Here is a 26,549-nt window from a genome sequence, read left to right on the forward strand (position 1 = left end):
TGTAATCTATATATCTCCTCCCCTCGTAATGTTGAATACATCCCATTCAGACTTGTTCACTTGTTTACTTTTAACATAGGCAGCCATTCCTCTTTACCAATGATCACAACATCCATTATTACGATTAGACGGGAGATTAATGCAAAGACATTCCCGCTATGTATTCCGTCTCAATGCATAGATCAACTTCTTTACATCTTATTGGATCTACCCTGCTTTTTGCTGCTCAATTACTACTAAGCTGCTTATAGAAGACATAAAATAATACAAATTAGGAGCAAGGGCAGACCACTAAGCCCCTTAAGTGTAGTCTACCGTTTAATAAAATTTGTTGTAACCTCAATTTGGTGTTCCAGTCTACCTGCTTATCAAGAATATTAAATTACTTTGCTTCAAGGACCCTTTGAGCATGAGAGTTCTATAGGCTCAATGCCCTCTGAGAGAGAACAAAAAAAACTGCCTTAAATTAGCCACCACCTACTTTTAAAAGTGATATTAAGTTCTAGATTCATTCACTGGATGAAACATCTTCACTACATCCATTCTTTCAAGACCCCTCAGGATCCCTATTTTTAAATCAAGTTACATCTCACCCTTCCAAACTCCAGCAGATGCAAAACATTAGGAATTACTTTTACATTACATTCTCTGCTCATATTCAGTCTGTTTATTTTCAGGCATTCAGACTGGCTCTCGCTGGAGTTATTCATCAGACGTTTATCAAACTTCCCTTTCTCTTTATCATACGCTTTGTCTCCTTTGTCATCCAAGGAGTTCTGGGTTTTGTTCCCTCGCTTTTCCCTTGTGGGAATGTAGCTCGCCTGCAACTGAAACATATGCTCTTTAATAGTTCTCCTAGTGACCCATCATCTATTTGGCCCACTTCATTCCCGGAACTAGATTTAACAATGCCTCCTTTCTTGTTGGTCTCAAGCATATTGATCAAGGACGTTCACTTGATATTTTTAATGGTAAAGGACGTAGAGCTGAACTGCTGCGACGTAGGTGAGCTGTGGTAGTGGAACCCCTTGGCTTTGCACTGTCTGAAATGCTGTTCTTTGGATGTAATGTTTAACTGTGGCCCTGTTTGATTTTTCAGGCAGATGTAAGAGAACCCATGGCATGACGACAAAGAACAGCTGACGCAATTCGTCATGAAATGGTCAATATTTCCCCCTTAAGCAATGTAAGAAAATGGATTATCTTGTCATAACCACATTGTTGTTTGTGCAAGCTTGCAGCGTGCAAATTGGCAGCTGTGTTCTTTCATACAAAACAACAATTATGTTTTTTTCAAAACTACTTCTTTCACTGTAAACAGTTTGGAATATCCTACGGTTATAAGGGGACATTAGAATAGATATTAAGACATTATGCAAAATGCTGGCCAGTTTTGAAAAAGGGTCTTGACATGAAAAGTCAACCGTCCATTTCTCTTTACAGCTGCTGCCTGACCCACTACGTTCCTCCAACGGCTGTTTTCGGCTAATTTATAATCTGGATTTTCAGGAAGTAACAACAAACTGTCATTGCAGACAGCGCAGTTTAAGCTTGAAGGGATACTTTGACTGATTCAAAATGTTTTTCCAGAGGTAAGAAAGATAAAAAACGATTTTTTTCCATTATGCGACGCCACTTTCACTTAAGCTTTTTAAACCAAAAACACTGTTAAGTAAATTACTCAGTGCAAAGGCTCATCAACAATATTACAAAATTCATTTGTATGTTATTGTACTGATCTATTTATGCAATCGGCTCCATGTTACCTTTGATACTAACAGCATAGATTCTATTAACGTTGAAACAAGGAACTGCCGACGTTGGTTTACAAAAAGGGACACAAAGTGCTGGAGTAAGTCAGCGGATCTTGCAGCATCTCAAGAGAACGTGGATAGGTAGCATTTCACGTCGAGACTTTGTTACTACATTTTGATTGCTCCACTGCGGGTCTAAAGAAAGGTACGGGCCTGTAATATCACATACCTATATTCACCGGAGATGCTGCCTGAACTGCTAAGTTACTACAGCAATTTGTGTCCAGATTCTATTAATGTTTTCTATCAAACATGTATTGTCTTGCGAACTAAAATTAGGACAGCGAGTCAATTACTCACCTGCAAAATCCTATGATTTAGGCATGTAGGCATCTCACACTGCTGTGTTACTGGAGATATTTTGTTGCGGGGAAGCCATGGTGAACTCTGTCCAGGCAGTATGTAAGATTCCACTCCCTTTTCCAACAAGCTTTCATCTGAATGGCATGGCAGGTTTCTCTCCACTTCTCTCAATCCACTGTGAGAATGGTCCACATTGCAAATGTAATGTGCTACTGCCGCAACTATCTGCTTCCTCTGCCTTGCGGTTCGGCCGTTTGGCAAGTATTCATCCAGGCACCGGTACTTCAATCTGTCCACCGTGTTTTCTGGCACTGTGTCGTTACCAAGAAGACAGGCTAAAAGTGGTAAGTCTGCCATCCGTAGGTTGAGGGAATGGCAGAGTTTTCCACGGGAGTACATGACAGTAGATAGCTTTTCCAGCGACAGCTTGGTTATCGAGAGGTAAGGCACAGTGTCATAAATGAGGAAGTCCGTGTCCTGGCTTAGAATCGCCATACACTCATTTAACCTCGCGTAGTTTGCTACTTCATAATCGGCCTCCTGCAGGGAACACTTGATGTTTAAGCCCATGGATTTCAAGGCAAAGCGAGTGAACGTGGCCAATCCTGATGGAATAAAGAACATCTCCGTACCTGGTTGACAGGCATTTGCCTTTATGTATTGAAAGATTTTTGCAATCTCTAGGTTGCACCTCAGTCGTCGTTTGATCCATTCATCTCTTTTTTTCTGTTCTATTACCCCATCAAAGAAAAACACCAGCCCTATGCCGGCCGTTGAGAAAGCATTCACAAAACGTTTTAGACTGTCTAAATACTCACGCCACTGTCCACCGTGAACCCAGGCCTCAGGGGTGTACCAATATCGTAGACATGCCATGGTGTCCACAGCCACAACAGGAGAACATTCAGGATGGGAGCGTTGATGTTGCTCTGCCATCTCCTTCAAGTCCACCCATACCTTCACAGCTGGACAGATGTGATCCACAAACTGCTGGAGACCCTTTACACCCATCACAGAGTAAGCTAATAATCCCAATGCAGAGGCATTCAAAGTCTGGACGAGAAAAAAAAAAAAGAAGAAAATATTAATAATTAATTACAAGGAAACAATACCTTCACCACTCATGTCAGGAAGAAAACATTAATTTGTTCATATGTGAGCAAATATGACAACTAAAGTATGTACTTTCTGTGCATACCCAAACAGGTAGGGAAGTTGGTGGGTGTTGGAGGTCATTATTGAATATTTCCTCCAAAGTAAATCAACGCTGCTAATGTGACGCCAAGATAGTATTGCAGAGGCATGACATGCACAATAAGTGGTCAAACTTGAAGTCAGCTTAGAACCAACAAACTTGACTCAGGATAAAAACAACATGCTGGGGGAACTCAGCTGTGGAGGACATCTATGGAGGAAAATGGGTAGATGACATCTTAGGTCAGGACAGGGCCGTATTTAGATGAAGAGAGGCCCTCGGCTATTCCACTTGTGAGGCCCCTCCCAATCCCTCACCCCCACGACGAGAGGAAGATGGAACAGTCCACAAGATTGACACCGATGTGCAGCCGAGCGTGGCCAATGAGATAAGGGCTGGAAAGCTGCGCTTTTTATTTCTTGCCAGTGCTAGTGTCGAGTTATCAGCTTAAAACACTATTATTCTGAAATGGAGGACAAGGAAAATTACTGAAGTGTTGTTTAGAGACTACAGTCTGTTGTGACAGCATAGGTAAGAAAGGCCTATGACAGTGTCAAAAATATTATACATCAGGCTCGTACGAAGCTTTTCAAAAAGGGGGGTGGCATGGCTGGATTACAAAAAAATTATGTGAAATAAGTGCACGCAGCGCATATCACAAACGCAAAGCTGAAAGACCCTTGTGGCCGGGGTCCTTGACTCGCTTAAGGGCCCTGGAAGCTCTGGGGTTTTAGTTGCTCTCTGGTACATTCTGAGCCTTATTTTGGAGCATTTCTGTACCAAATTTATGACCAATATTTCAGAAATAATTTTGGTTGTCAAGAGTAATGAGTGGTTGGAATGGGATGATTGGGGTCATTGTTGTATACATTTTTAAAAATCAAGAATTGAAGCTGTCCTTGTTTAAATAATCAAGTTGTACTGTAAAATGTTATGTAAAATGTTATAAAGGAGCATGGAAACACTGCAAATAAAATACTGTAAGTTTTGGCAATAAATAAAACCTATTTTTAGAATATGTTTTGTGTGTTGAGTTGATTGCCTGGTACTGTTCTGACTGTGTTAGTGTGTGCACATTAAAAATATGATGTAAAATGAAAGTCGCAAACTATGGAATTCATATTTTTCAGTATTGTTATCAAGGAAAAGAAAGCAGTTCCAATTGTTTGATATTATTCATATGGAGAAAATATAATTGCTCAAACTTACCTTAATTTTGCAATCTCACTAAAGATAATCCCCCTTTCCATCTCCCCCCTCCTCCTTCCCCCTCCCTCCACCTCTCTCCCTCACCATATCTCTCTCCCCCCCTCCCCTCCACCTCTCTCTCCACCCCCTTCCCCTCTCTCTCCTCTCCCCCCCTTCCCCGCTCTGTCTCCCCCTCCCCCTCTCTCACCCCCCCTCCCTCTCTCTCCCCTCTCTGTCTCAACCCACCCCCCCTTTCCCCCTCTCTCTCCCTCCCTCCCCTTCTCTCTCCCTCCCACGCAGTGAGGCTCCGACTAATTTTAGTCACCAGTCTCCGGTGCAGGACCTTATCAAAGGCTTTATGAAAGTCTACACTACATACACTGACACCCCTTCATCCATTTTACTTGTCACATCCTCAAAAAATTCCAGAAGATTAATCAAGCATGATTTCCCTTTCATAAATCCATGTTGACTTGGACTAATCATGGCTCGAAATTAACGATTGCCCGGGTGCCACTGACCACTCAAAGCGCCGCCTGGCAACCTAAACACCTTGGCAACCAGATACTGTTTTGTACCGAAGACAGACACAAAAAACTGGGGTAACTCCGCGGGTCAGGCAGCATCTCTGGAGAAAAGGAACGCGACGTTTTGTGTCGGCGGTGACGGCTGTATTGCGTGGGAAAGATACTAGGTGCGGGGTGAGGAAGGGTCGGAGCGAATGACGGGCCCCGAATAGCGGCTCCATCTCCTCCTCCTCCCGCCCGCCCTGATAGCGGCCGCGGCTTGCAAATGCGCTAACGGCGCTTTCAATACAAACCCTCCCGCACGCTGAGGCAGGGAGGAGGGAGGGAGGGGAAGGCCTCGGCGTGCGGGAAGGTTTGTATTGAAAGCGCCATTAGCGCATTTGCAAACAGAGGCCCTTATCAGGGCGGGCGGGGTGCGGGAGGAGGTGATGGAGCCGCTGTCGCGGCCGCTGCTGCCGCTGTGCAGGACCCGTCATTCGCTCCGACCCTTCTGAAGCAGCTGCACCAAAGATACTATCGCTATGGGATCTTTGAGCTGTACCGCTCGGCCCCGCACCTTGCTGTTGGCTGGCGGAGGAGGGAGGCGGCGGCGAGGAATTCCCAACGGCCAAGGCAGCGGGGCGATGTTGTACGAGGAGCGCTGACCCTCCTTCCTCCATACCTCGCCCCCCTTCTCTCTCTCTCTCTCTATCTCGAACGCTCCCTCCACCCCCCCCCCCCCTTATCCCGGGACCCCTCCTCTCCATCCCGCACTGATCCCCATTCCAGCCTCTATTCAGTCCTCACTGACATCCCCTGTGCTCCCCTCCCCATCTCTCCCCCCAATCTATTCATCCTGCGCTGATCACCCTATCCACCTCGCATTGATTCTCCTGCCACCTCCCCCCCCCATTCCATCCTACACTGGTCCCCCAACTCATCCTGTACTTACCCCTTTCCCATCCATCCTGCACTTCTCCTCCATCCATCCTGTACTAATCCACGCATTCATCCCGTACTGACCCACCCTCCATTTACCCTGCACCTTCCCCTCATTCATCCTGTAGTGATCTCCCATTCATCCTGCACAGACCCTCCGATCCACACTGTACTGATCCCACACCCATTCATCCTGCGCTGATCCCCCCCCCCCCCCCATCCATCCTGTACTGATCCTCCCATTCAAGAAGAATGGGGGGAACAGTCTGAAGAAGGGTCTCGACCCGAAACATTGCCTATTTCCTTCGCTCCATAGATGCTGCCTCACCCGCTGAGTTTCTCCAGCACTTTTGTCTACCCCCATCCATCCCGTACTGAACCCCACTTCCAACACCACTGACATCCCCCGTGCTCTCCCCTCACAATTTTACCTACTCCAATCAACACGTACTAATTCACCTGCATCAATCCATCCATTCTGCACCGACTGCCTTCTAACCCCCCCCCCCCCGCCATCAATCCACCCCGCACTGATTCACACACACCCCCCTTCCTGACCCTATTGTCCTGGAAATGTCTTCAGAGCGAACATTGACTATGTTTGATAAAGGAATGCAATCAAATATGTTTTAATTCCCATTATTTGTTTTAATCCATAAAGATGGATTAATTCAATTCTGAACACGTGAAACATTAAAACCGCAGTGTTCGATTGTCACTGCTGCCGATGACATGTTATTACAGAATTCATTTTAACGGCAAATCAATGCTCTTAATATGGAGTATCAGTACTGTAGTTATTTAATGAGCAACATTCACAACTATACGTATGCATATATGTTACCACGGTCCACGATTTATTGACACAGGTTGATCATATGTTGAATAATCCAAACATATTTTTGTTTGGAAGTGGAAAGAACTAATAGAAATTGCATTAATTGCAACGTGTAAAAAGAGTTGAGATACTGTCTTATAATTTTTGCTGCATGTCATTGTGGGATATATCATGTCTTGATTGGTGAATATGTTTAGTCTGGGGGATCAGGCCTCCCGTGTGACAGGGACCCAACGGGTCCCACTTGGTCTAGTTACTATTAAAAACTTAGAGACTGGAGACTGAGACATTACAATTCCTGAATATTCAAATTTGCATCATCGATTGGATGTGATATACCTTATGAACACAACAATTCCTGAATATTAGGTAGACAAAAAAGCTGGAGAAACTCAGCGGGTGCAGCAGCATCTATGGAGCGAAGGAAATAGGCAACGTTTCGGGCCGAAACCCTTCTTCAGACTGAAGATGGGTTCCGGCCCGAAATGTTGCCCATTTTCTTCGCTCCATAGATGCTGCTGCACCCGCTGAGTTTCTCCAGCATTTTTGTCAACCTTCAATTTTCCAGCATCTGCAGTTCCTTCTTAAACATTCCTGAATATTCATATTTGCATTGTCAATTGGGTGTGATATACCTTGGAATCTGTTTCCAGCATAGGGTCTCAAGCTTTAATTGTGCTGCCAACACCACTCTACACTGTGTCTGATGTATTGCATTGGAAGACAGCAACAAGGGAATTTTCAGTACATTTCTGTAGACCAACATTGCTGATTGCTCGACACTCAGAGGTTACTCTCTATAATATAACTGTCATGAATTAGTGGTGGTGGGGGAGGAGATGAGACATCCACTTTGAGTAGCACAGGGACAATTATTGTATTATGTTTCATGCATTCAGTCAAATACTCAAGAGTACAGAAATTTCCATGAAAGCACTTGCTGTAAATCACCTGCTGTTCACCAAAATTGCTCTGATCAGGAATTCCCATTTGCACTGTCACTAACTTAATCCCCAAACTAATTATCAAGTCTGGCAAAGACATCAACACACTAAATCCTGTTTGATATAGGAACAATTCAAAGCAATATTATGCAAATTAAATATGTTTAGGATTTTCTCCAGTTTCCTTATGATGTGACGGACATGTGGGCACGTTGAGTCTACAGCCGCTCAGACAGCAATGCCATTCCCCTCTAATTTCTCCATGCGTCTTATTTCCCTAAAGAGCCTAAGAGGAATATTTTATTTCAGATCTAGTGTTATGCAATGAAGACTTAACTAGTAATCTAAAGGCAAGAGAAATTACACACGAGAATATGATAATTGTAAAGTGAGTAAACTAATAATGTTGTGCCCATCTTCATGCAAGCAGATGCAGAAAGTTTCCTAGAAATTGTGGAGAACAGTGTAACCAATGGAGTGCCACAAGGATCAGTGCTGGAGCCCCAGCTATTCACAATCTATAATAATGATTTTGGACGAAGGGATCAAGTGTAATATATCCAAGTTCACTGATGAGTCTAAACAATATGGGCTGTGAGGAAGATGAAGAAAGCCTTTGGAGGATATAGATTGATAAAGTGAATGGTCGTATACATAGCAATTGTGAGGGCAACTTTTGGTGGAAAAAATAGAAAAGCAGAATACTTCTTAAATGATGAGAGGTTGAAAGATGTTGATATGCAGAGATCTGAATGTCCTTGTGCATCAATCATGAATGCTAAAATGCAGGTACAGTAACATTTAGGAAACTCCTTTATAGAGAAATGTTTCTATTCCCTCTATTCATTCCCCACATATTTTTGTATATCTCTACCAGGTCCACCCAACCCCTTAATTTCCTCCGCTTTAAAGATAGTAGACCCAGCCTACCCAGTCTCTCCTCATAACTGACTTTTAGTCAACTAACCAACAGACCACCCCTTTTATTCCCCCCCCCCCCTTATTCATTGTGCTCCACCTGGATGTGCACCCTCCCACTATCACACCCACTCTGTTTCCATCCCTCCATCATCTTCCACCCATATCACTTCCTCTGCCCTCGCACCTCATGCATTTTCTCTCCTTCTCTAACAACCTTTTGTCTCCTTTTCATCTCTGGCCTTTGTCCACCCATCTGCCAATCAAACCCCTCTCACCTGTATCCACCCCTATCACTTGCCTCTCCTGCTCCTGCCTCCCTTCCAGCACTCCCCCTCCACTACAATCAGTTTGAAGAAGGGTCCCAACCCAGAACAATGCCCATCCATGTCCTCCAGCGATGCTGCCTGACCCACTGAGTTACTCCAACATATTGTGTCTTTTTTTTATACTCGCATCTGCAGCCCCTTATGTATGTCTCCTCATAACTGATTTGTTCTGTCCTAGGCAACATTCTGGTAAATCTTCTCTGTTCCCTCTTCAGTACAACCATATATTTTCTATAGTGTGGTAACGTTTAAACCATGCTCTTATATTTCAAGCTCAGCTACTGAAGACCAGCAACCCATACATCTTCTTCACTTCTAATATCCACTTGTGCTGCCACCTCTACTGATGCATACCAAGGCCCCTCAGTCCCATCTAGGGTTGTTGGTAGACTCATGGTGCTAGAGAGTCCAATTTTGGGAAATAAAATGCAAGTCTGGACCTGGTTAAAACAACTGTCACTGGACATTTGCCATGAAATGCATTTTATTTTAAAAAACACCCTGAAGGGCATTCTACTCTGGATGCATATATATTATGGAATTTACATAATTTATTTTCTAATGTTTGCTGAGTAATTTTAAAACCCTTCTTGTGGATCAAAGGTCTTGTCTGCAGAGATGTATTCTTTTCTGCAACAGGGTTGCTGTTTTGAGAATCATGTCCATCCCACTTTCCCTGCGGACCTGGAATGGCTCCTCGTTTAGCACTAATGCAATCCCCAGGCCCAGTCATTATAATTTTATTATTTTTCCTGTCCCAGGTGGAATAATTGCAGGGATGCCTAAGACAGCAATTATTTGAGTTCTGAGAGATATAGTGGACAGTGTGGCCAGCAGTCTTTGGTGCCACATTGGTGTTAATAGGTAATGGGGAAAATCACACAATGGTTTTTGTGAGAAGTTCTTAATTTTTTGACAAATTAGTCGCACTGCTGTTGTGCTTCTTCCAAGGCAGTTTCTCAGGATCGAGAATGATTCTGGTCCAGAGGAATGGGAGAATATGCAAAAATAATTTTTACGTGTAGTGCTCGTGGCACACGAGCTACCAAATTATTTATGGAGCCATTGAATTATATACCACAGAAACAGGCTCTTTGGCTCAATTTGTATATGCCAACCAAGTTGCACAACCAAGCCAGTCCCACTTGAGTGCCAATGAACTAAGTGAGATCTTGTTCCATGGCAATGGGATCTAAGATGATTGGAGACCAGCCTTTGCTGGACAAACTCAGCAAACACAAGAGAAGGAATGGGTGACGTTTCGGGTTGAGACCCTTCTTCAGACTGGTTAAGGATAAGGGAAATGAGAGATATAGACGGTGATGTGGAGAGATAACGAACAATGAATGAAAAATATGCACAAAAAAGTAACGATGATAAAGGAAACAGGCCATTGTAAGCTGTTGGGTGAAAATGAGAAGCTAGTGTGACGGGCGAGGAAGGGATAGAGCGCGGGAGAATGTCGGGGCTACTTGAAATGAGAGAAATCAATATTCATACCACTGGGCTGTAAGCTGCCCAAGCGAAAGCGAAATATGAGATGCTGTTCCTCCAATTTGCGTTTAGCCTCACTCTGACAATGGAGGAGATCGAGGACAGAAAGGTCTGTGTAGGAATGGGAAGGAGAATTAAAGTGTCCAGCAACTGGGAGATCAGGTTTGTTCACGCGGGTTGAGCGAAGGTGTTCCGCGAAACAATCGCCCAGTCTGCGTTTGGTCTCGCCGATGTACAAGAGTCCACATCGTGAATAACGGATACAGTAGATGAAGTTGGAGGAGGTGCAAGTGAACCTCTGCTTAACCTGAAAGGACTGCCGGGGTTCCTGGACAGAGTCGAGGGAGGAGGAATTGCGGCAGGTGTTGAATCTTCTGCGGTTGCAGGGGAAGGTACCTGGGGATGGGGTGGTTTGGGTGGGAAGAGATGTTCACCAGGGAGTTGCAGAGGGAACGGTCTCTGCAGAAGGCGGAAAGGGGTAGAGATGGAAAGATGTGGCTAGTGGTGCGATCCCGTTGGAGGTGCGGAAATTTCGGAGGATTATGTGTTGTATACGACGGCTGATGGAGTAGAAGGTAAGGACTAGGGGGACTCTGTCTCTGTTTCGACTAGGGGGAGCAAGGGCGGAGCTGTGGGGTACCGAGGAAACACGAGTGAGGGCCTCCTTCACAAACACAAATTCTTTCAGTTCCATCTACTTCAATTACATCCCCTCTTCAGCTTTATCTTTTTCAACTACGCACCCCACCATCAGCACATTCACGCAACTCACCTTCTTCTCAGATGCCTCCCCTTCACATGACCTTCTAGCTGCCAATTCCTTCACATTCCTTGCCTCATATTCCTCCATTCCTCTCAACACTCTGCTCCTTCACAACTTTATCTCAACTTTATCTCAGCTGCCTCGCTCCGCTCTCTCCTTGCGTACAGTTTTGGTCTCCTAATCTGAGGAAAGACATTCTTGCTATAGAGGGAGTACAGAGAAGGTTCACCAGACTGATTCCTGGGATGTCAGGACTTTCATATGAAGAAAGACTGGATAGACTCGGCTTGTACTCGCTAGAATTTAGAAGATTGAGGGGGGATCTTATAGAAACTTACAAAATTCTTAAGAGGTTGGATAGGCTAGATGCAGGAAGATTGTTCCCGATGTTGGGGAAGTCCAGAACAAGGGGTCACAGTTTAAGGATAAGGGGGAAATCTTTTAGGACCAAGATGAGGAAAACATTTTTCACACAGAGAGTGGTGAATCTCTGGAATTCTCTGCCACAGAAGGTAGTTGAGGCCAGTTCATTGGCTATATTTAAGAGGGCGTTAGATGTGACCCTTGTGGCTAAAGGGATCAGGGGATATGGAGAAAAGGCAGGTACAGGATACTGAGTTGGATGATCAGCCATGATCGTATTGAATGGCGGTGCAGGCTCGAAGAGCCGAATGGCCTACTCCTGCACCTATTTTCTATGTTTCTATGTTTCCCTGGTAGTTCACTCCAGCTAACTATCATTTGCCCTTTCCCTAGGTAGGGTTGTCCTCAATCTGAAGAAGGGCCTCAACCCAAAAGGTCACCCATTCCCTCTCTCCAGAGATTCTGCCTGTCACTGCTGCATTTTGTGTCTATTGTTCCGAGTCCATTTCCCCCCTCTGTGGCCATTCGCCATTTGCTGATCACTTCCCTAGGTTTCAGCAGCTGCTTCACGCAAGGTCTGCAGCCTAGTTCAGATTCCTTTAACTCCCCCCAGAAATCCATAGAACCTCTAGCCCGCTCCCCTTTCAATCAGCTGCTCTCTCTACCACCTTCTTCTCTTATTTTCCTTCCGTTCTTATCAACTTGACTACTCACCTATACACAAGTGGAAATTTACAGAGGCCAATTTGTACATGGGTCAAGTTGTAATTCAGTAAAACTCCAATAATACAACATTTAAATGTATGTAAATCCCGATGGTTCAGATATTTGAGCTCTAGTATTCTGTGCTCCCTACAAACACATCGGGGCTTTACTTTCCCTGTTCCATTTAAACACACCGGGGTCCTATGTACTTCCTTTAAATACATCGGAGTCGGTTCCTACACTTATTTCAAACACACTGGGGCCCCGTTTCCTCACCCTTAAACTCAATGAGGGCCTTTTTCTGGAACTCACTTTAAGCACACTTGGGCCCCGTTTCTACACTCACTTTAAACGCGCTAGAGCCCTGTTTCCACACTCCCTCTAAATAACCACAATTCTATTCCATACATTCCCTTTAAACTTATTGGGACTCTATTTCTGACACTCCCGCCTAACAAACTGTGGTCCCGTTACCTATACTCTCTTTAAACTCATTGAGGGCACTTCTCCGAAGCTCCCTTTCAACGTAGAAGGCCCTTTTCTTGTGCTCCCTTTAAGTGTGTGGGTCCTTTTCCAACACTTTAAGCACACTAGAACTTTTTTCACTGTATTCCCTTTAGACTCACCAGTTTATTGGAAAATTTATTAACTATTTTGTAACATCTGACAAAAAAAACAATTAAAAGTGTGTTGCAAATTTATAGGATAGCATTCAATAGTCTGGGAAATCTGTTTTCCAGTACTGTACCACAGGATTATCAGAGCTTTAATGCACAGAGATTAATAATTTCTGTAGTTCCGTTTAAAAAAAATTTTGATCTAGTTGCTCGTACTCCTTTAACAAAATCTCTTTCCTCATCCTATGAATGTCATTGGTTCCCAAGTGGACCACAAAGGTTCAATCTTTTTACCTCCCATATTAAGTTCCTTTCCAGGCCTGAGAAGATATCCGCAACATTGTAATGCAGCCTTCAAGACTCTCGCTCACAGTTACAGAGAAAAGTAAGCATCCACCAACTGCACTTTCCCCTTTCATAAGTACACTCCTTTGTCCTCTCCAGCTTGAACAGCTTTCTGTAACACCGCACTGTGGTCAGTTTGCTCATCCCACTATCTGCTTTCATCCACACAGGCTGCATTAACCTTGTTTCTGTGGACTGTGGACTTAGGCTCCTTCAATGCTATCTGGTTGATCCCTGTCAAGCGTAGTCATACCCTCAAGACCCCCCCCCCCCACCACCTATTTTGATGGACTACTTCTGTGGTATTTCGTCTAAGGGGCATAAATGCCCCCTGGAACAAGTAACATTCATCTTCTCTGCTGCCATGTCCAAATCTCAGATCCTAAGCCTTTAGCTGTAGATTTTTATTGCAGACGTGGTCATCATGAATTACAAAGATTTCTATCAGCTCCCATGTACTACTGCTGCAACACATTACCTGTCCTGCCTGCATTAATTAGGTAGCCTGAACCTCACCAAAGTCCACATTCTGCAGGCAATTTGATCAGTGGCATGACAGAAATCAGAATTTATATTGTCAGGTTCCACATACACTGGTAAATTAATTGGTCACTGTAAATTGTCCCAAGTGTGGTACAATCTGAGAGGAGAAGGAGGCTATTGAGAAAGTGAGGAGATTACAAAAAGGGATTAATGTAGAATTAATCTAAATGAGTGGTTGATGGTCTGCACGGATTTGGAGAATTGTTTGCATGTTTATCTCTGACTGAGATCCTTCCCCTTTTACTCATTGTTCCACACTTCATAGACACCACATGCAGCAGTAAACATGCTTTAATATGTAGAATGGATGAGACGAGGAGGGGTGGAAAGAGAATAGTGCAAAGGGTAAATACTTGCATTGAACATTATGCCAAATGACCTATTACTGTGCTAAAAATTCTTTGTAATTTCCCATCCTGATATAGAGATGCTGAAGCTAATTGTGGTTCCCTTTTCTTGTGCTGCAGATAACAGATACCCCATAGAGACCAAGAGTTAAAGCCAGTCACACACTGTGTTTACCAGGCAAGCCACTGGAAGAACAGTACAACCAATTTAAAGCATTTCCTTAGCTTCTAATCTACTTTCAAATCATTAAGTGGCAGTCCTGGAATTTGTCTTATCTGAAAGAAAGAAAGAAACCAAAGCCTAAATGGAAGTTAAACCGTGGCTTGTGTCCATGTTTTTTTATGCCATTAACTCCACGTGCCAATCACCTGGACTGAGTCTCCAGCAATTTCTTGTCATAAGACGTCCATTAACAATTTATCAAGAACAGTAAACACACCTGCCTCTAAATAAGCATCAATTCAAATCGAAGCACAAAGTTAATAACAATGATTTGTGATGTTAGCATGTAGTTTCCTGCCGTTAGGCCTCTGAAACTGTCGGAATCCCTCAAAGTATCCATACAATAAATATCAATGAGTGTGCAATGATCAAATTACGTCCACAGCGTGGGATGAGCCGATAGTTGAACTGCAGGAGTGAGATGAATGCAGTAACTCCCATAATTAAAAGTAGCACTGATGTCACATCTGTGGTGATCTGGTGAAAATAAATCCAAGGTTTATTAAATTGTATTCCATTTATTATTCCTCAGAGTGCAGTTTGTCAGTTGAAGAAATTGACACTTTCCTACAGAGGCTAACATCTCCCATCCCAAACAAAACATCATAAAACCATATAACAATTACAGCACGGAAACAGGCCATCTCGGCCCTTCTAGTCCGTGCCGAACACGTATTCTCCCCTAGTCCCATCTACCTGCACTCAGACCATAACCCTCCATTCCTTTCCCGTCCATATAACTATCCAATTTATTTTTAAATTATAAAATCGAACCTGCCTCCACCACCTTCACTGGAAGCTCATTGCACACAGCTACCACTCTCTGAGTAAAGAAGTTCTCCCTCATGTTACCCCTAAAGTTCTGTCCCTTAATTCTCAAGTCATGTCCTCTTGTTTGAATCTTCCCTACTCTCAGTGGGAAAAGTTTATCCACGTCAACTCTGTCTATCCCTCTCATCATTTTAAAGACCTCTATCAAGTCCCCCCTTAACCTTCTGCGCTCCAAAGAATAAAAACCTAACTTGTTCAACCTTTCTCTGTAACTTAGTTGCTGAAACCCAGGCAACATTCTAGTAAATCGCCTCTGTACTCTCTCTCTTTTTGTTGACATCCTTCCTATAATTAGGCGACCAAAATTGTACACCATACTCCAGAATTGGCCTCACCAATGCCTTGTACAATTTTAACATTACATCCCAACTTCTATACTCAATGCTCTGATTTATAAAGGCCAGCACACCAAAAGCTTTCTTTACCACCCTATCTACATGAGATTCCACCTTCAGGGAACTGTGCACAGTTATTCCTAGATCCCTCTGTTCAACTGCATTCCTCAATTCCCTACCATTTACCATGTACGTCCTATTTTGATTTGTCCTGCCAAGATGTAGCACCTCACACTTATCAGCATTAAACTCCATCTGCCATCTTTCAGCCCACTCTTATAAAAGATAAAACGTTTTTCTTTTGAAGAAGTTGAACCTATCCAAGGCAAAGTTAGTGGGTTGAGATTTTAAGAGCCAACTACATTGCATGAATGGGTCACTCTGGCTTACAATATGCTTGCTCTAACCTCATCTACTGCATCCGGTGTCCCTGATAACCATATAACCATATAACAATTACAGCACGGAAACAGGCCATCTCGACCCTTCTAGTCCGTGCCGAACACATAATCTCCCCTAGTCCCATATACCTGCGCTCAGACCATAACCCTCCATTCCTTTCCTATCCATATAACTATCCAATTTATTTTTAAATGATAAAAACGAACCTGCCTCCACCACCTTCACTGGAAGCTCATTCCACACAGCTACCACTCTCTGAGTAAAGAAGTTCCCCCTCATGTTACCCCTAAACTTCAGTCCCTTAATTCTCAAGTCATGTCCCCTTGTTTGAATCTTCCCTCCTCTCAGTGGGAAAAGCTTTTCCACGTCAACTCTGTCTATCCCTCTCATCATTTTAAAAACCTCTATCAAGTCCCCCCTTAACCTTCTGCGCTCCAAAGAATAAAGCCCTAACTTGTTCAACCTTTCTCTGTAACTTAGTTGCTGAAACCCAGGCAACATTCTAGTAAATCTCCTCTGTACTCTCTCTATTTTGTTGACATCCTTCCTATAATTAGGCGACCAAAATTGTACACCATACTCCAGAATTGGCCTCACCAATGCCTTGTACAATTTTAACATTACATCCCAACTTCTATACTCAATGCTCTGATTTATAAAGGCCAGCACACCAAAAGCTTTCTTTACCACCCTATCTACATGAGATTCCACTTTCAGGGAACTGTGCACAGTTATTCCCAGATCCCTCTGTTCACCTACATTCTTCAATTCCCTACCATTTACCATGTACGTCCTATTTTGATTTGTCCTGCCAAGATGTAGCACCTCACACTTATCAGCATTAAACTCCATCTGCCATCTTTCAGCCCACTCTTCCAACTGGCATAAATCTCTCTGTAGACTTTGAAACTCTACTTCATTACCCGCAACCCCACCTATCTTAGTATCATCTGCATACTTACTAATCCAAATACTGATGTGGTCTCCTGTACATCGGCGAGTCCAAGCGTGAACTCGGCGACTGTTTCGCCGAACACTTACACTCGGACCGTCAAGGCCTACTGGATCTCCCGGTTGCTACGACAGAGTCCCCCTTGTCCTCACCTTCCACCCCATCAGCCGTCACATACAGCATATAATCCTACAACATTTTCGCCACCTCCAACAGGATCACACTACTGGCCACAGCTTCCCATCTCCACCCCTTTCTGCTTTCCGCAGAGACAGTTCCCTCCGCAACTCCCTGGTCAACTCATCCCTTTCCACCCAAACCACTCCCTCCCCAGATACTTTCCTCTACAACCGCAGGAGATGCAACACTTGTCCCTTTACCTTCCCCCTCTACTGCATTCAAGGACCCCAATAGTCTCATCAGGTGAGGCAGAGGTCACTTGCATCTCCTCCAACCTCATCTACTGTTCCTGGTGTCAACTCCCAGGCCTGCACGAAGCTTTTCAAAAAAGGGGGTGGCATGATAGGATCACCCAAATTTTATGTGAAATAATATTCGTGCAGCACACATCACAAGCGCGAAGTGTGAACTCCCTCGCGGACGAGGTCCAGGGCCCGCTTAAGGGCACTGGAAGCTCTGGGGTTTTAGATGCTCTCTGGTGCATTCTGAGCCTTATTTTGGAGCATTTTTGCACCAAATTTATGACCAATATTTCAGAAATAATTTTGGTTTAGTCCAGAGTAATGAGTGGGTGAAATGGGATGATTGGGGTCATTGTTGTATACATTTTTTTTTTAAATCAAGAATTGAAGTTGTCTTTGTTTTAATAATCAAGTTGTACTGATGTAAAATGTTATGTAAAATGTTATAAAGGAGCATGCAAAAACTGCAACTTAAATACTGTAAGTTTTTGATTCGTTACTCCGCGAAAACCAGACGCCAAAACGCCGAGATTTTTACCATTTCGCTAGCGATTTTACTTTTACATTCGCATATCCACTCTTCATTAAATTTGGTCATTTTTCTCTACCCATTTTCAATAAAATCCTTCACAAAACGGGCTCTCGCTCTCTCACTCTCTCTCTCCGTTATGATCTCCCTGAGCCAGGAAGTAAATAGCCCGCAACACGGAATCCAGCTCCTCATAGACTAATATTAAACTACCTATTATTGAACACGAGGGCGCTGTTACTTTTTCTAATAAATTTTCTAATTATCTTAATTAATTAGTGTGCAACACTTGGCACTGACGAGTTACAAATTCCTTCTTAATGATATTTTATCTAAATCTGTGCCAAATTTTAGGTAGACACCAGTCATGCGTCACAAAAGTTAAATTCTAGACGCTTTTTCAGTGCTCAGCCCACGGCCTAAATGTAATCGTTTTGGGATCACTTAATTCCGAGCCAACAATTGGCCTTTCAGGGAACCACCCTGCCTGAAGTCATCTGTTGCCGGCCCTAATTTGTCCTGGTTTTTTCTTGCTTCCAGCCAATTAACCGACAAACCCATACATCTTGGGATGGGGAGGAAGCTGAAGCACCCAGAAGAAACTCACACGGACAATGTGCAAACTTCATACGATTTGTTTTATTACCATTAGGAAATTCTGGATAGGAAAATTGAGGAATAGCCAATTTCCCGACATTTCTATTGAGCACGTTTCCCACACTGGCACAGGGAAGATAATATTTGGGATTGTGAACCTTCTTCAGACTGATGGAATAGAGGGGAGATCGCTGGTAGAATGAAGTGAGAGGAAAGGGTGGGGTGAGAGCTGGCAATTGGTAGGTGGATCCATCTCCCAACTAAACTAAACTAATGTAAGGGAGGGGTTGATTGACAGATGAATCATGTGGAGGAGGGAAATGTGGAGATGGAGAGATAAAGGCTTGTGAATGGTGGTGTTATATTCCGGACGGCAGAATGAATAACAACTTACACGCAGGTTGCCTGGATCACGAGAGAGATTTATTACCCAACATTCCCATCTTATATTGAACACCAACTCATTAACATATGCATGAATATGTATGAATACATTACACTGCTCTCCTTTTATTAAGTATTAAATCTAAGTACTCAGTCACAATTTTTTTGTTGTGATACTTGTTTTAAACCAATATTCATGAAACATCATACTTTTATTTTACATATCTACACATTTTCATTTTACTTATACAGTGAGTTACTTAACTTACAAACTTAATCTGACTACTGGTTTACGGATCCTGCCTGATCCTCTAACAGTAACAGGTTTAGGTGTTGACTCCACTGTTGGCTTGTTTGGCTCTGTTTTAGTACCCTGATTTTGACAAGAGGAACCTGTTTCTTTTACCACCTCTGACTGCGCAAATGCACATTTGCTCTGTCACAGTTTGACATTGTGGCAGATCAGTCGTGTGAGAACTTGCTCAAGGATTTCCAGATGTTCTACCATGCCCTCTGTGAATATCAGTAGGTCATCCTGGTTGCACACACAGTGCGGAATGCCTTGTAACATTTTGTCCATGAAAGACTGGAAATTTTTCGGGGAGAATTTCACACCATAGGGCAGCTTTGTATATGAATACAAACCCTTATGTATGTTGATAGTCAAGTACTGCTGACTTTTCTGGTCGACATTGAGTTGGGAGTAAGCGTGTAACAAATCCAGTTTAGTGAAGACTTTTGCTCCGCCAAGTTCTGCGTACAGATCTTGCGAGATTGGTAACGGATATTGTTCTTCTTCAACGGCTTGGTTGATTATGAGTTTGTAGTCACCACATAGTCGAACAGTTTTGTTGGTCTTGGGTATGGCCACAATTGGCATTGCCTAGTTACTCTGGTCTGTCTTCACGAATACTCCATTCCGCTCTAGCTATCGAGTTCTTCCTCCACTTGTTGCTTTAGTGCATATGGTACAGGTCTTGGTCGACAATACACAGGTCTCACATCTTGCTTAAGTCGAATGTGTGCAGAGTACCCTGTTATTCCCGTGTAACTGTCAGCAGAAATGTTTGCATGTTTGCTTATGACGTTTTCAAGACGTGATTTGGACAAATCGTCGCTGAAAATGTTCTTCCAGTATAACTCTATTCTGCTCAGTCAATCCTTTCCAAGGAGGGTTGGTTTATTTCTGTAGCTGGCCACTATGAAGGGCAGTGTTACTGACTAACCATTATGCTGAACTTTACAGTTCAATTTTCCACATGTCTCCAAAACTTCGCCCGAGTAGGTTCTCAGCTTGACCTTACTCTCAAACAATATCTGTTGGAACTTTGTTTCGTACAGGTCTTTGCTCATGACCGAACAATCTGCTGCCGTGTCAATACACCTATCGATTAACTGTTCATTTATCAATAGTTTTGTTCGAAAGTCCTTGCCTTGGCTGGTTGTAGGCTTATCGATGTTGGTTGCATAAATGTACAACCCAAGTTCATTTCCATCTAGGTTAATCTCCAAGTTGTGAACTCCTCTCTAGTGTTGTCGCTTGATTCCCGCAGATTGTTGGTTTCCTGTTTTAAGCTGGGCCCAACATGCTGAGGCGATATGGCCATTCTTCTGGCAGTTATAGCACTTGGCCATTTGATGGGATGAGTGATTACCATTGCAACGATAACAACTGGCTGAACTCGGCTCCCCGCCATACTTTGGTTTTGGTTTAGCGCCTCTTGGTTTGGCCTTGTGACTGTAACTGGCCACTGAAGTCCATGGTGGATGAAACTTGCGAGCATTCTTTGATGCCATTTCCATTGTGGTAGCAATCTTGCATGCTTTCTCAAATGTAAGATCTGGAGTGTTCATGAGTTTGGACTGAATTTGTTCATCCACTAGACCACAAACAAATCTGTCACGTAGTGAGCATCAGAGAAAGGTTCCAAAGTTACAATGCAAAGTTACGTTTTTCTGCTTCTGGTTTCTAGTGCCAAATTTATAGCTTTCTGCAATTTCCAGAGGCTTTGGGTTGAAGTGCTCCTCCAACTTCTTCATAATGTCATTGAATGGCACGTCTTTTGCCTTTATGGGCGCAAGGAGATTCACGAGTGTGCCGTACACTTCAGGACCGATCTCCGTGAGCAGAATCGCTTTCATGCGTTCTCAAACGGCCTTATGTGTTTCAATCACAGTGGTCTCTTCCAACTCACTTTCAGATGAAAACTCGGGGATTAGGACGTCAAGCTCAGTTTTTGGTTCATCTTTGGCTGGAATCATTTGATCAACATGAACACTTTTGATCCTATCTCCTAAGTATCTTTTTGTTCCACACACTTCCACGTCTTTTACCTTCATGGGCGCAAGGAGATTCACGAGTGTGCCGTACACTTCAGGACCGATCTCCGTTAGCAGAATTGCTTTTATGTGTTCGCAAACGGCCTTATTTGTTTCAGTCACTATCTCTCCTTCACCACTAACCTCCATTATGTTGTTTGCCGTGAAAAACATGTTTGCTAAACGGCTCTCTGCTCTTGTCAAAAGTGCCAAGGTTTCCGATGTAGCCCGTGGACGCTGCCATCGTGTCATTCTCTTTTTTTTTTTTTAAAGTCCGTTCAAAAACCCCGATTTCCTGTCTCTTTTGGTGTAACAATTCACCTAAAACTTAGCTGTACAAAGGCTATTCAGCTTAAGGAACTTGTCAAAAAACACTCAGTCTAAAATGTTATACAATCCCAAGGATGACATCTCGCCACGTAGACACAACATAGAGATAGCCTGACAAACTTTTGCCGATTTGTACAGCTGCAGTTTTAAACTACAGTCCCCTGCATATAAGGATCTGCGGCCTATCGTGTCCAGCTCGTAAACAACTGCGACACAACTCCATATTTACTGTTTAAAATGTTAAACAATACTGCATGTTGCAAAACAATCCTGCACTGTATTTAAAGGATGAGTTCACAAACTCTATCACATCCTCGTCGCCAAATTTATTATATTCCGGACAGCAGAATGAATAACAACTTACATGCAGGTTGCCTGGATATGTATGAATACATTACAGGTGAAATCTGGTTAAAAAAAAAAGGATGGTGGGGAGTGAAATGTAGAAGCAGATGATGGGTAGATAAGGGGTGTGGGGGGGGGGGGTGAAGAAAAATGGGTAACCTGGAGTAGGGGAGAGGATGGGTGGTGAGTAAATGGAGAAGGTAGAGGAGGGGGGAAGGAATTAAGCGGCAGGGGCAGGGAGCCCAAGTAGAAAAAAGGGGTTTACCTGAAATTGGAGAATTCAATGTTCATCTCATTGGGTTGTAGGCTCTCCAAGCGGGATATGAGGTGCTATTCTTCCATCTATGTGTGGATTTAGTCTGAACGAAAGAGGCCAAGGCTAGTGTGGTAAATATGGGACGGGAAGGTGAACTGAAGTGGCTAGCAACTTGGAGCTCCAGGTGGCCCTGCCAGACACAGTGCCAGTGTTTAGCAAAGTAGTCGCCTTGTATTGTATTGTATTGTATTGTATTGTATTGTATTCAAATTTATTGTCATTGTCTCAATTAGAGACAACAAAATGAATTTTCCTTACAGGCAGTATCATAAAAATAAATAAATAATAAACAATAAAACATATTAAAAATAAAATTGAATTAAAAAAGCACAAACACAGAAAGTCCACGACACAACATAACACAGTGGCACCAAGGTGAGGAAGGCACCATAGTCCAGCCAGCCTCCCCTCCGATTCGCCTCTTGGTCTCACCTATGATTTTCCAGCAATTTGTTCAAGTCCACACCCTTCTCTCCTCGCTTACACAATTGTGCTGCAGGTGGAAATTATTTATTCCATTGTTAGCTCACTAGAAAATGATTTCACACAATTAATTTAAAATTAAAATGTGCAAAATTATTAACTGAATGTGAAAACTGTGACAGATTGCATTATCTTCTGTGAAGTTACCTTTCTTTCAAACTGACAATTTCAATCTCAGGAACAAAACAAAAAATGGATACTGTATTCGAAATCAAGCAGTTCTGAAGGTTTGGGATGTAAGTGGACACTGTATCTGTCACTGCAGAAAAATCATTTGAAGTTGTCACATTGATTTTTCAAAATTAACTCCACAACATTTATAGTGGTATTCCATTTTGCTCTACTTTGATTAGCTTGATTTTCACCAGCTATCCCAAAACTGTAACTTCTAATTTACAAGTTGGACATGTTCCCATAAATAAATGACCATAATATCAACATGTTATGCAGAATTTCTAATAAATTATCAGAAGCAACCCCTCATCATTTCAAATGCCACTATTTGTATTTCCTCTTTTATGTTTAGCCAAATCACAGGTTGCACGGGATCACTAGGCAGACACTCTGCTTTTGAGTTTATTGCAGCTACATGATGCCTACTAAAAGCTTTCAACCCACGACTGCACTGCAGGAGCTCAAGGCAGTCTTTCAATTGCTGTTATTTTGTTCATTTTACTTTAGGATACATTAATGTGATATACATAATAGACAGAGAGAAAGATATACTACTGTATTACCTCCTTCCACTTGTTATTCAAGAACAGTAGGAACACCCCCCCCCCCACCACCAATATCTTGGGGATAGCCAATAATTTACTTGTAATGAATTATGTGCATTATGGGAACAGGTTAGAGTTTGAGTGTCTGCAACAAATAACTCACTTCCTGATTCCCCAAAGTCTATCCACATGAAGAAATGTTCTTCAATTTGATGAGTGCAGTTCCAACAATAGTCGAAGGTTCAACATCCCCTAAGGCAAAGCAACCCTTCCAGCACTCTAGACATTCAAGGACCTGTCCCACTTACGTGTCCTTGGCACGCAAATTACGCGACCTCGTGGTCGTGTTGAGCCGCAATGGTTCCGCGAAGGTCGGGCGCGATTACATGCGTACGCACAGCCGTCTGGAGCGCGTGACGTCGTTTGAAGATGGACACAAAGCTGGAGTAACTCGGCGGGTCCGGCAGCATCTCCGGAGAGAAGGAATGGGTGATGTTTCGGGTCAAGACTCTTCTTCAGTCTGAAAAGAAGGGTCTTGACCCGAAACGTCACCTATTCCTTCTCTCCAGAGATGCTGCCGGTCCTGCTGAGTTACTCCTGCATTTTGTGTCTATCTTCAATTTTCTTGGCCACGCTCTGGGAGTAGACGTGGGGGCACATCCGGACCGCAACGGCCGTGAGCCCCAGGCCTCGTTTGCCTGCTTCTGCTGCTGTTGAAGGTGAGGCGTTGCATCGCGCCAGGGTCTTGGGCCTGTCTCACTTTGGCCATCAGTTCCGCGACAGGCCGTTGACGCGCGAAGATTTTGTTCATTACAAATATTTGAGCCCCGCGCGATGTCGCGCACAACTACATACCGCTCCGCGCTTCTAAGTGGGACCGGCCCCACGCGGCCATACGATGCCCATGCGCCTCAACGCGACCACGAGGTTGTGTAATTTGCATGCCAAGGACACGTAAGTGAGACAAGCCCTTCACTCTCACCACCACTGGCGTACCTGCCAGATAGTCACTTCAACAATTCAATAAAACCTATTTCATAAGCATCTTCTCCCACAATCCCAACCATAAAACCTGCAGGACCCTACCAATTTAAAGAGTCAAAGACAACAAGTACTTGAAAGATAGCTCACATGACTGAAATATTAAACAATTACTTTGTCAAAGAGCCAAGGATTCATGACATCAAAAAATATATAATTGTGTTAAATACTAAGTAAAATACTGGATAAACCAATTAAGCTGTATATTATATGAAAAATAATTATCCAAATCATGTAAAGGATAAAGATATTGGATTACAAATATGGAAAGCACTACAGGTAATAATGATGTTTAATGGAACCAGAATAACAGATCAAACAAGAGAGTCAGAACAGAAAAACAGAACAGAAATCTTGGTTAAACCACACGGAACAGTGAATATATTCTGTTCATTACATTATGAAAGGAATTTAGAATCAGGGGTGATGGTGAAGAAAGAATTTATGAATTGATTCATAAATCCAAGGTTTTATCCGTTAGAAAAAGCTATACAGATTGGGCCACTTTTCAAAATTATGAAAGGTTTTGATGCACACAAAGGGAAGGAAGATCACCCTTGTGTTATGTGCTGCCTGGATATCATACTCCAATTGCAAAATTTGATTGATATAGAATCAGTGAAATCCCAGAGGTGTGATACAATATCCAGCTGCGACCACAGTATCCACATTTAGCACAAGCAACAAAAGGCAAATTTCTACACCAGAATATTTTCATATTAAAATATAGGAATTAGGAGGATGAGTCTGGGAAGGACCTTTTAGCTTGATTATGGCTGATCCCATTCATCAAGATTATGGCTGAACTCCTACCTCAGCACTTCCCCTTGATTCATTTCATATAAAGGAACATCAATTACTGTTTAGAATGAGCTCAATAACCTTCCTGTAGGTCAGAAATTGAAAAAGTAAAACGAGAGACCACATAGAAATGCATTCAAAAATAATCAAATAAGGGTCTTGAACATTTTACCCATTGGATCAGGATATGAAACTTTCCATACCACACAGTTGGCTGAGAATAATAGATCAATTTTAAGAAAAAGCTGAATGAGCATCTTGGGGAAAAGGTGTGATGATTACAGGATGACATAAAGATTGGAGAAGGCTCACGTGCTAAGTGTGGAATTGTACCGGCTTTGTGTCATACTCATACGTTTAAGTCATTGAAGCAGAATAAGGCCATTTGGCCTTACTTCGCCATTCAATCATGGCTGATCTATCTTTCCCTCTCAACCCCATCCTCCTGCCTTCTCCCCATAACCTTTGACACCCTTACTAATCAAGAATCTGTCAATCTCTGCTTTAAAAATACCCAATAACGGCCTCCACAGCCATCTGTGGCAATGAATTCCAGACTCAACACCCTCTGACTAAAGAAATGTCTTCTCATCTCCTTTCTAAAGGTATGTCCTTTTATTCTGAGGTTGTCTCCTCTGGTCCTCGATATCCGCTCCACATTCACTCTATCCAGGCCTTTCACTATTTGAAAAGTTTCAATGAGGTCCACCCACATTCTTCTAAAGTCCAGCGAGTATAGGCCCAGAGCCGTCAAACGCTCATCATACGTTAACTCAACCATCCCCGGGATCATTTTCCAATGTCAGCATATCCCCCCCTCAGATATGGGGCTCATAGCTGCTCACAATACTCTAAATGCAGTCTGACCAGTGCCTTTTCAAGCCTCAGCATTATATCCAGCCTTTTTATTCTAGCCCTCTCGAAATGAATGCTAACATTGCATTCGCCTTCCTTACTGCCGAATCGACTTGCAAATTAACTTTTTTGGGAATCCTGCACTAGCACTCAAAGTCCCTTTGTAGTTCTGATTCCTGAATCTTCTCCCTATTTAGAAAATAGTCTATGGCTTTATTCTTTCTACCAAAGTGCATGACAGCACATTATGCGCTGCTGTATTCCATCTGCTATTTCTTTCCCCACTCTCCCAACCAGTCCAGGTCCTTCTGCAGACTCCCTGCTTCCTTTACACCATCTGCCCCTCCATGGATCCTCATATCATCTGCAAATTTGGCTGCAAAGCCATCAATTCCATCATCCAAATCATTGTTATACAAGGTTAAGTAGAAATCCCAGCACTGATCCTTGTGGAACAACACTAGTGACTGGCAGACATCCAGAAATAGCCCCCTTTATTCCCACTCTTTAACCA

At 43.1% G+C, this 26,549-nt stretch overlaps 1 protein-coding gene across 3 annotated transcripts in view; it reads right to left on the reverse strand.

Annotated features, from left to right (window-relative positions):
* The window catches only part of fam120b (family with sequence similarity 120B), an 86,405-nt gene extending 64,102 nt beyond the window's left edge, over window positions 1-22,303 (reverse strand). For all 3 annotated transcript variants that reach the window (XM_033025914.1, XM_033025913.1, XM_033025912.1), the window contains exons 1-2: window positions 22,086-22,303; window positions 2,115-3,170 (exon numbers count right to left, since the gene is read on the reverse strand). In XM_033025914.1, the coding sequence (XP_032881805.1) occupies window positions 2,115-3,128 (1,014 nt within the window). In that variant the 5' untranslated portion in view covers window positions 3,129-3,170; window positions 22,086-22,303. The remainder of the gene's footprint in view (window positions 1-2,114; window positions 3,171-22,085) is intronic.
* Between the last annotated feature and the right edge of the window lie 4,246 nt (window positions 22,304-26,549).

This window comes from Amblyraja radiata, chromosome 8, assembly GCF_010909765.2.
Source record: "Amblyraja radiata isolate CabotCenter1 chromosome 8, sAmbRad1.1.pri, whole genome shotgun sequence".
NCBI classification, from domain to species: domain Eukaryota; kingdom Metazoa; phylum Chordata; class Chondrichthyes; order Rajiformes; family Rajidae; genus Amblyraja; species Amblyraja radiata.